General features: G+C 55.6%; 2 protein-coding genes across 2 annotated transcripts in view; both read right to left on the reverse strand.

The window, feature by feature from the left end:
* Positions 1-1,292: 1,292 nt before the first annotated feature.
* On the reverse strand, positions 1,293-6,911 carry MONBRDRAFT_9840 (uncharacterized protein; the record flags this gene model as incomplete). Its single annotated transcript, XM_001747561.1, has 5 exons — positions 1,293-3,076; positions 3,184-4,598; positions 5,041-5,078; positions 5,281-6,390; positions 6,510-6,911. 5 exons carry the CDS (start codon positions 6,909-6,911, stop codon positions 1,293-1,295), a joined length of 4,749 nt encoding a protein of 1,582 aa, XP_001747613.1.
* A 283-nt stretch (positions 6,912-7,194) lies between these two features.
* Positions 7,195-10,942, reverse strand: part of MONBRDRAFT_37880 (uncharacterized protein) — a gene marked incomplete at its 5' end in the record, with an annotated part of 12,360 nt that continues 8,612 nt past the window's right edge. Inside the window, 11 exons of the mRNA XM_001747562.1 lie at positions 7,195-7,408; positions 7,499-7,591; positions 7,686-7,769; positions 7,913-8,157; positions 8,267-8,348; positions 8,466-8,617; positions 8,803-8,991; positions 9,109-9,283; positions 9,405-9,488; positions 10,235-10,689; positions 10,761-10,833. Coding sequence (XP_001747614.1) covers positions 7,373-7,408; positions 7,499-7,591; positions 7,686-7,769; positions 7,913-8,157; positions 8,267-8,348; positions 8,466-8,617; positions 8,803-8,991; positions 9,109-9,283; positions 9,405-9,488; positions 10,235-10,689; positions 10,761-10,833 — 1,668 coding nt within the window. The 3' untranslated portion in view covers positions 7,195-7,372. The remainder of the gene's footprint in view (positions 7,409-7,498; positions 7,592-7,685; positions 7,770-7,912; positions 8,158-8,266; positions 8,349-8,465; positions 8,618-8,802; positions 8,992-9,108; positions 9,284-9,404; positions 9,489-10,234; positions 10,690-10,760; positions 10,834-10,942) is intronic.

Here is a 10,942-nt window from a genome sequence, read left to right on the forward strand (position 1 = left end):
ATTTGTCTTGGCCCAAACTGGGTCATCATCCGGCGTGTCGAGAACACCACCGGCCTGTTCGCCTTTTTGTTCGTCTGTTTTTGATTCAGCCACCATTCTCTGCTTCTTCGACGCGCTCCGTTTGCCCTTCCCTTCTCACCTGGTACTGTTTAACTGATTCCTTTTAACTGCCCGTGCTCGTGACCACAAAGTTCCCTTTGCCTGCTTCCTCGCGTCTTGTGTTGAGGAATATAAGGCACGAGGAACAATTGAGGTGATTTCTCATGCCAGTCACATGATAAAGAAACGTTGTGGGTCTTTGGCCCGAGAACTGATCGATTGTAGGCCTTGCTTGGTCTCCTTGCTTGGTCGCCGGCACAGCTCACTCATCAACCAATGGTCATGTGAGAGTCAATGCGCTCCTGAAGCTGGCTGCCATACTCTCTTCACGGTCTTTTTTGAGAGGATCTGCCGATCGGCCATGCATCATCAACTTGACATGTGAGTCAATCCGACCCAGCCAGTAGACGCACCGCACAGCAAAGTCAAAAGGCGATTCATGAACAACTGTTCAAGGCTGCAACTTCTTGACAGAAAGCAGCAATTTTGTAAGTTGCTTGCACATTACCTTCCTTATTGTTCGATATTACATCTACAATAACACCCTAAATTAAAACGAAAAGTAGAGCGACCGTTTTAAAAAGTATACTTCAGATTGCAACCCACCCACATGAACGTTGGACATGAGAACATTCGTCATGCGACATCTTGCCTTTGTCGCAAGGGACAAACGCACCGAATTCAGCTCCTCTGTTTGGCTCCAACACGTGTGGAGATTGGACTTGAAGTTGCCTTTTGTTTGCTTCTCCCACAAAACGAATAAAAAGTCCCGCAGCATCGTTTTGCATGGATGACATAAAACATGAGACAAGAAAAAACCGTTTATAAGCTCACTGCGCGCGAGACAAAAAGGGCGGCAGACAGGCGCGGGCAGACGATCAGGGACAATCAGAGGACGAGAGACACACGCGCGATGCAACACTTGGACACGGAAGATAACAAGAACTTTATGTGTCCGACATAAGCGAGTTGATAGGCGCCCACTTTCAATTCAGATGTGACTCAAAACACCCAGCATTCACCAGGGCAGCCTGCTGGATCACATCGAGACATAACGACCAAAAAATCTCAACAAGCCATACTATGGCAATAGCTCCATAAAAGAGAGTTGTGACCCCATCACCAACAAGCACATCAATTAGAGTACAGTACAGAGAGAAGTATAGGGGTCAGAGCCTAGATCTGGGGCACAACTAATCACAGGCTGCAAGAGCGGCCTGGCGCCGACTCACAGCCAAATCGAGGAGCTGTGTCACGTCCAGAGTCTGCTTGAAGCGAATCGTAATAACCCCGGCTCCTGGCGCCGGCGCTTTGAGCAAAGCAAAGGGCAGATTGCCGTGCAACTGTTCTAGGGTGAGAACTGGCCATTCCAAACAGGCTTCCAACTTCCGGCCAGCCCCATGTCGCCTAACCAGGACTAAACAGCGTTCAAAACAGTAAACCTTGGCTGGCAACGCGACCGTAGCCACCGCCGTCTTGGCCTGAACATCAAACACCGGTAATTGGCGACGCAATGCTGCCCGCCCCTTCCGAGGAGCCGACGGACCTCCGCCGGTCCCAGCCCCAGGTCGCGCGGGCAACGACGTGTCCTTCGCCCCGACCTCGTGCTCTGGTTCTGAGGCCGACGAATCGCTGTCGTCACCGGGCGCCGGTGTTGCACCCACACCCTTGGACTTGGGCACCAGCATACTGCAACGAAAACTCCTCAAATGTAAGCCGGGCATAAAGGCTGCCGATGGCCACAGGTGCGCCAGCCGATCAAAGACCAGCTCGGCAGTTCGTCGCAGCCGTGGAGCAAGCACTGGATCCAGCTCGGCTGCCCGTGCCATAGCCACCCGCACAGTCTCAAGATCGGCACTCACACGCGACGTAGGATACAGCTGCTGCAACGCCTGCGCCCGATGCAAAATGGCCTCAAACACCTCGCCTCCACGCTGAGCCAACATACCCGCCGTAGGCAACGCCGATAACCCCAGGGACTCAAGTGTGCCCCGCGTATCCGCCGAGAGTTCACGGCGTCCCCAGCTCTGGAGCCCGTAGTCTCCCGCCATTGACAGTAGCTGCGCGCAACGACCCAAACTTTGCCCCGTCGCCTCGTCCAAAGTCGGAAGTCGGAAGTCCCCTCCGCCCATCGTCGCATCAGAGGCACCGCCCGTGCCTGCTGCTGCCAGTTGTTCCACAAAGCCGGTCGCCCCCCGCAACGAGTGCGCCAGCAAGTATTGAAAGACGCGCTGCACACCCTCATGTGGCTCCGAGGCATCCACCTCATTAGCCAGGCTCCGCAACATGGTCACTGCCTGGGTCACAGGCGCCATCAAAGCCCGTAGGCTGGCCACATCGGTCAGGCGTGCTCGCACAGCGATCCGAGAGCCCCCATCTCTTCCTGCTGCGGCGTCTTTACCCTCCGCCTGAGATGGCACGCGTCGCTGTTGGCGCTGTTGCTTCATCTGAACAGTTAAAGCTCGAGCCCGTTGCAACGATTCCTCCTCGCGCTTGACTCGCATCTCTAGCAGTTTGACTCGTTCTGCTACTGGCAAGTCAGCAAGGTCCACGGTCATGTCCTCACCATCCACAGCCTCGACTCCATAGCCCGATACCGACCAGTTCTCGGTCTGGCGCAGTCGAGCCGGGTCCATTTGCCCAAAGAGAGCGACCAGCTCCTGCTCGCGCTGTTGCCGTAGTTGTTCTGCATGCTGCTGCAGCTTTTGCTCCAGTTGCGCCGTACTCGCATCATCATGGCCCGGGGCCGACCACGCTTCAACGCTGCGTCCATTGCCATCCTCCACACCGACCCCCAATTGGTCGCATGTACGCCGTAGCTTTGCTTCAAAAGCCATGCGCTGCTGTGCGCCCTTTTGCTCCAGTAGGTTGCAGCGCTCCTGTAAGAATAGATTCTGCTCTTGGGCCGTGACCAGCTCGCCATCCAAGCCCTCTGCCTGCTCGCGTGCCAGCCTCAGTTGTTCTTGGCACTCCGCCACTACGGCCGGCCGCGGGCAGGATTTGCACGCGCAGTGAGGACAGCCACGACAACTTTGCATAACAGACAGCACCATCGGAAGCGAGCCTTCAAGCAACAGAACGTACAGGTCTGGGTTAGGCGATCGACTTGTCGCTCCAAAGACAAAAAGGCGTCACGCGATGCCTTGCCGGTTTGAGGCAACTGAGGCATGGCCATCTGCTCAAATTCCGGTGCCACTGTGAATGCCGACGGATCCATTTCCCCGGAGTCGTCTTTCGTTGCACCGAGAGGATCGGCCTTTGAGGCCAGCTCCTGCTGTACCATCGCCTGTTCACGACCGGGTGCAGCCAGAACGCCCTGCAATGCTCGCTGTGCTTCTACATCCGTTTCTGGTGTGAGCATCACCTTTGTCAACAAGGGCAACGCACCACCCGTTTTGGAGCCCTGCAACCGCTCGCCGGCACTGCCACGCTGATGCTGTGGCGCCTGAGCCAGGTAACGGCAAACTGGACCAGCAAAGTAAGGCGCAGCAGCGGGATTGGCGGCCGCAAACGCCACAACGACTTCAAAGTCTTGGGGACCCAAGAGCTCGAGGCCACACACCGCTTGCACCAGCGCGTCTCGGTCGATCTGACCACTGCCGAGACCAGCTAACAAGCCGTCCGTCTGCGCGCCCTCGAGCGCTGCCCGGCTACTTCGCACATGACCCATGATCCATTGCAAAAAGTCAGGCGTCAACTGTCGGTTGTTCGTCAGCATTGTCCACGCCCGCGTCTGGGCCGCCACGGGCGCGAACTTGGCCCGCTTGCCCACAAAGGCTTCTACAGCACCCATGACTTGAAAGGCATCGTGCATGCAGCCTCGTTCAACCTGCCAGCCCGTGACAGCATCAAGCACCTCCAGCGCCAACGTCGTGACCTCGCAGGCGTCAGCTGGGCGCGGAGCTGCAAGGCGCAATTGACCTTCGACCGCCACCCCCGCCAGTTCTTCAAGGGCCAAGGTCACGATAGCAGGCCGCACGTCGGCCTCAGCACCAGCCGTAGCAATGTGCACACTTTGGAACGAGAGGACATATTTTCGGGCCGCCTCGCGCAAGGTCGCGTTGCTGCTGTAAGCAAACGCGAGGACACGAGCCAGGATTGACGGATGCCAAATACCCAAAAGGCGCAGACAATCCATGGCAGCGGCAGCCACGTTCGACGCCTCGTCCTCTACAAACACGCCTAAAACCGCCTGATAGTAACAGCACCCGTGTAAGCTACTGACCCACGTGGCCAACTCGAGCGTGAGTGTCATCCACTCAATGCTGACAAGAGAGCGTGGTTGAGCAAACACGTGCGTACTCACCTTGAGATTGCTACCATACTGTGACAGCTCAGGCGCAAATGGCTGCAGTAAGAGCAAGCCATTACAGCGAGCTTCAGCATCGGTGGCCCGCAAAATGCGGGCAACCAGCTGATCCTCCAAGGCAGTAGCAAAGCGCTGCAACACTGTGGCTCGCGGATGACCCTGCGCATCATAGCCGTGCCTCGTAACCAGGCTAAGAGTCGTAACAACAGTATATTATTTGTCATGGACCCGATCTCAGACACAGACAGCAAGCACATGCGCGTCAAGAGGGTCAAGGCCTGACAAGCAATCCATTTCGACATACTTGCGCAGTACGGTGGTGCAAAAGAGAGAATACGGGGCATGAGCCAAATCAGCAAAGATCCCCAGCCCTTCCGCCCGTACATCATCTGGTATTGCAACGGCGCGAAACAAAACAAGAGCGCTTGCACTCAGGCAGGCAGCCCAATGGACATGTTCCGTCCGTGCCAACAAATCTGTTAATACAGCACCAACCAACATGGAGCTAGGTTAGCTCACGGTGAAATGAATTACCCCAAGACACATGCACTGCCGCCGCTACCGCCACGCTGTTGAAGGCGAAACGAAAGTGGGTCACTCGACCAAGGAAAACACCGTGAGAGTGAACTCACTGCTCAGAGCTGTGCGAGCAGGCTGACGATGGTGGGCGCTGTTGTGCAGAAACACGGACATCAGGTACTCTGCTGCTGCCGGCGCACAAGAAGACTGCACGGACGCAATTCAAGGTTGGTGAGTCTGAAACTTCACGAGCGGCCACTGGGCCGGGAACAAGGGGAAGCCGCCCAGATGTGATGGACCAGGAGGCGGGTAAGTCACGTTGATTAGCAGTCTGCGCAGGAACTCAAACGTACGTCATTGCTCTCCTCAAGGACTTGGGAAGCAGCTTGGACCTTGCCGGCTGAGACAAGGCGTGCTTTGCTGAGCAATTGATAAAGGGGAGTTGCAATGGCATCCGCCGGCTGAGCAGCTAAATAGGCATCCAAAGTGGCATGGCTATCGTGGCGCTCAACCGTTAGCACCAGCTCATGCAATACCGCATCGCTCAGCACATCATAGACAGTGTCTGTGACATGCTCCGTTGAAGCCACAAGGTCTCCCAACGCAAGCACCCACGCCAGCCAATGCTCATCAAACTCTGCAGAAGACGCCTCGTGAATGGCTTTTTCCATCAGGACGAGCAGTGCTTCTGCGGCGGCGCTGGGACGCAAGTACAGCGCAGAGGCTTGTATAAAGGCCTGACGATGCTCCCGGGAGTTGGACGGGCTTTGCAGATGAAAACCAAGCTGTTGGACCAAGATTTTGGGTAACGTGCCACTTGGCATGGCTTGCAAAATGCGCGCTGTTGTTGCACGTGCCCGAGCACAAGTTGCTCCAAAGAAAAGATCCTGCAAGGCCGAGAAGAATGAGCCTTGAAGTTGTACAAGCTGCGCCTGCTCTGGCGCTAGCTCCAGCTCGCCAGCCGAAGCTCGAACTCGCGTTTCCTGATCGCACTGCTGGCGGTCCAAGTCGGCCGCCACGTGCACAGCCACAAAGTGGAGGAAACGCAGAAACCAGTCAGGACTAGCGCCTGACGCTGTGGAAGGTTTGCCCTCCAACAAGCCTACAATTGGCGCCAGTAAACTGATGGGGAGGCGCCGCGGTTTGTCGGATGGCCAGCGGTGAAGAGCATTCATGATGGCGCCAAGAGCATTTGGAGCATCTGAGTGGCGATCCGCCAGCGGTGCCAGAACGGCGGCACTCTGAACTAGGGCCACGACATCATCGATGGAGCTCGGTGTCAGACTGCCAACACCTTTGAACGCTGCAAGGTCGACTTGACCGGTGGACTCGAGCTCTGCGGCGTGCCGAGCACACCAGGCAAGGAGCGTGCTGGTCAGATTGACAGCGCGCACCAAACTATGTGCACACGTCTGAGTGGGCCCTGGCGAGCCTCCAAGGAGATGTAATAGACGTTTTGTGCCCTGAGAGGTGCAGTGTTATTGAATTGCACCCCGAAAAAGGATACGCGAAGACGAATGAGAGGCCAAGAGGGAACAGGGCAGGAGGAGGGGTCAGTGGGAGAAAGCAACGAGACACGCACCGCATCATGAGCTTGAAAGGCTGCGCAAACGTGACTTGGAGCATTCGCCTCGATAAGGAATTGAAGCAAGGCGGGTGCTGATTGATAAGGCAGAAACTTGTTCTGCACAAGCATGTTCAGTGCTGGAGCGATAAGCCTCTGCACTGCATCCAGATCAGCGCCGTCAGGGCCCGTCTGCGTACTCAACTTCCCTCGTGATCCAGAAGGCTCCGGTGCTTGCTTGGCCCGACGCTGCTGTTGCCGTTGTGCCACGCGGCTGGCAGCATCATTGACCCCCACGAGCGACGCCTGTTTGTCTGAGTCAGGGTCGTCGCTTCGCAAGCGCAGCAGCAACCTCTGGCGGACCGCGCCATCGCGGTGAGCCAAAAGCTGCTCCGCCTCGGAGCCGCTGCTCAACACCATGATCAGGCCCTGCCCGCCTCACTTCGCTAGCTTGGAATAGCGCACTCACAGGCAACCCCCGGTGGCGAGCCGAGCATTCGCCAAGCGAGCTTGCCAATGGGTCGCTTGAATGAGAAAAGAGGCGCAGAGATCCTTGTTGTTTGTTTGTTTGTTTTGTCTGACGTTTTAAAATCGGTGGTTCAACAAAGTGATCTGTGTTATTGTTGTTGCAGAGCCGCTCTGCCGTTGCATTCCCCTTCCCCCTTTGCTTCGTTGAACGAGGGTGTACAAACATCAGTAGGGCCAGAGCACAGGCGTGAATTCTGGGCACACACACACGCACACACAAAATACTCACAGCACAGCGACACAAAGGCAACCACCGCTCCAACAAGCATGCAGAGGGATCGAGGACGCCACGTGCCACCCGCTTTGGAGTGACTGAAAAAGGAATGAGAATTGACATGCAAACACAATTGTCATTACTCAGTCTCAAACATGGTCACCGAGGCTCCACGCTGCGAATTGTAGGTATCATGGAGCGCTCGAATGAGGTTGAGCGACGAGAGCATGTCAGCAGGCAGACCCATGCGCAGGCGACGACATACCGTAAAGAGAGTGTTATTGGCTGCGCGCACAAGCGTGTATGGCAAGTACTTTTCCAGCTGATCAGCCGTCACAAAAGGACTTGATTCAACGATCTACAAGGCCACGGCCGTCAGAATTCGGCTCAGAATAATCACCCTGGAGCAAGGCTCAAATGTAGCCTACGCGTTGACATGACATTGAACGCACCGTGTTTAAGATTGCTAGGCCCACGCGGTGGTTCTTGCGCGTGTCGCCACCAGCCATCTGGCGCAACAGCAGCGTCGAGGCAATCTGTGCAACGATTTCACATCAGGCCAGTGAGACACGTCTACCACGGCGCAGTGCGACGGCATCTGCACAAGCTGCATGGGGAAAGAAAGATCCGTAGAAAGACGGGGAAGATGGGAAAACCCCAGCTCTCAGTTTTGACGTACGCGCAAAAGCATGAGTTGTCCGATCTGGATCGTCTGGCGCTCCATGCCTTGTTGGGCAACTGTCTTGAAAGCGGCAGCCGATAGCGCTGAGATGGCTGTGGCCGCACCCATGGCATTGTTCTCAAAGGCATCCACGTTGGCCTTGAATGCAAAGCCGGAGCTTGCTGATCCAATGTGGCGCACAGACGCAGCGCACATGGCCATAAACGTGATCCAAAACTGATATTCTTGGTCCGAGCCACCCGCTGGAAGAAGGCAAGGCACCCGACCGTTAGACGACACTTGAAAACAACACGCGCTCGCGCCCATCTTGGACAGGGAAAGGTAAACTGCATGGCAAAAAAAACTACGCACAGCGACTGGAATGGAGCACGAGCTCGAGTTGTGGATCCACTTGCATATCAATGCCTGCGGTCAAGGCGAGCAGCTGTACAGACTACAGAAATGCATGCCGTGTCACACAGTCACATGATTCAACTGCGCCAATCGCCCCCCCTGATAATTGCAACCCATACATGCCGGCCCGCTACGGCCAAGTCCCGATGCTACGTACGGAAGCGCGAATCTGCATGTTGAGCTCTGCAATGGCGCTGTACACGAAGGGAATGCGGTCCTTGAGCACAACTTCGAGCGCGGCAAGCATATACTTGCGAAAGTCCAGTACCAGGCCCAAAAAGCACAGGGTGGACGTAAAGGCTTCCAAATCTGTCGAGGGCACCAACCCCACAAGAACACATTAGCCCAATCAATCCAGGTGGAGGAAGTGATCAGAGCTTGGCCCAGAAACGGCGAGCAAGAGGCTCTCAACTCCAGAAACCAAAGATTGAAAAAGGCGGGCGGAAAGGCAATGAACCCTTTGCTGGTTCAGCAGGAGGGCGCGAGCATCACACCTTGCAAGCTGCGAAGGACATCTTCACTTGCTGTGGCACGTTCACAATGCTGAACCAGCTCAACAAGCTTGCCGTTTTTCCCCACAATCACCTTGAGGTCACCAATGGCGTTGGCAGCTCGCCCCAACATGCGGTCATTCAGCTGCTTGATGCCAAAGGGTCCAACCAAGCGGCACAGCGCTTGAAGCTCTGCAGCAAGTAAAGGCAGGTGCCGGCAAAACATCCCGACAACGAGAATCAGACATCAAGCAAGGATGGTGGGTCAAAAGACTGAGCAACGGCATTCTATTGCAAGTCCAGGCATACCGCGTGCATCCGTGTAGTCTTCGGCCTTGAAACCACTGGAGCCAGACATGGAGATGAGCATGTGCCGGCTGGCGCTGTTGACAATGCGCCCGTTGTTGCCATGACTGAAGATCATATCGCAGTAAAACTTGACATAGACCCCCGCCAAAGTTGTGCGGTGCTCGTCCAAGATTGACTGTAGCAAAGGCCGTCACACGGACTCATGAGCATTGAGGCAAGACTCCCCTCCCTGGACAACGAATCACGTCACGGCGCGCGGCAAATTTGGAAAATCGTCTGCGCGACAGGAAACTAACCTGCTCCAGCAGCAGACGCGAGAAGAGGCTGGACACATCCATGGATACAAAGTTCTCCACGCCACGAATGGCCGAAATGAACGTCTACACAAGGCATGCAAAGAAACAAATTGTTCTCAAGCATCATTCAAAGTGCAACCCAGCGGTAGGGGCGCAGGAAAACAGAGATGAACGTGCACCACGGAACATGATCGTAACACACACCTTGACACGCACGAGCGCAAGGCTGGGGCGCATGGGGACGCCTGACGACGTTGTCACCACACGTGGTAGACCTTCACCCACCCACTTGTGGATAGCATCCACCAAAAAGGCTACGCAGTGTATCCGAGTGAGGTGGCGCAGCGTATCCGTGCAACGCATCAAATACTAGTTGCTTTTGTCTCAAGGTGCATGCCGCCAAGGACATACCGCGGGGCGTCAACGACACATGGGCCACAGGAATCGTATTCAAATGATTGAGCGCCCAGCAGACATCGGAAAGGAGCTGTTGGCGCGCCGAGAGTCTATGGGTGTCACAAAACAAGTCACAAAACAAGAATGAGCAAAAGGGCACGAGGCGTTGATGCTAGACAGGAAAAGGCAAAGTTGCACGAGATTCCCTCAACATCGAAAAAGCGTGTAGTATATTTGTGCAGCACGCACTCAACGGTTTCCTCTTTGAGAGTGTCCTGCAGGGACTCAGACCCGGGCAGTGTCTCGACAGTTGGCTTCTTGCTTTTGGCCATAAAATCCACGGCATGCTGTGGTGCCAACTAGTGTGCGTGCAAGAACGAGTATGAGAGTGCTGCAGAGGTCCCCAAGGCCTGGGATCTGTACCGAGGGCTTACCTTCTCGGCCATGCGGATATGCACATCAGCGATTTGGCCAAGTGTTTGAGCAGCACACGCCGCCATCTTGTCCAAGCAACCATATGCCATCTCAAAGGCCTTGTTGCTTAATTCCCGCTGGCCGTCGGGCATAAAACCGGTGCCGTTGTCGATAAAACCGTCACAGATTTGGGCAAAGCTCAATGCGAAGCGAGCTTGAGACGCTGACTTGAGGCAGTCTGTGAAGGCGTTCTGGAAGAAGCGGGGGTAATAATAGATTTGCCCCGGTAGCGCAGCCTCGCGCACAAATGTCTCCATGCCCACATCCTCGGCCAAGTAGGAATGAAACGTAGCCAGGTTGAGTGCCGATGCAATGGGCGCGTGCTTGATCAACGGGTGGCGCGTCGCCTTGCCCGACAGACTGGCTTGCAGGCGCAGCCAGTCTAGTTGGAAGCCACTCAGGTCTGGCTTGCCACCTGAAAAACGAACACGCATGCGATAAGGCAATGTGATACCACGCAAGGGTGATGAGGTCATGCTAGCTTACCCTCGGACATCATAAACGCCGTGTCGATGAAGCCGCGCACAATTTCCTGCTCTTTGGTCGTCAGCTGCAATCCCTGTAAGATGATCCAGCAGAAAGACACGCAGATCCCAACCCCATGAGTCAGGTACAGGTTGCACATCAAGCACGATCACAGGGTGCATCTACGATAGAAACATGCCGTG

This window comes from Monosiga brevicollis, genomic scaffold (assembly GCF_000002865.3).
Source record: "Monosiga brevicollis MX1 MONBRscaffold_17 genomic scaffold, whole genome shotgun sequence".
NCBI classification, from domain to species: domain Eukaryota; class Choanoflagellata; order Craspedida; family Salpingoecidae; genus Monosiga; species Monosiga brevicollis.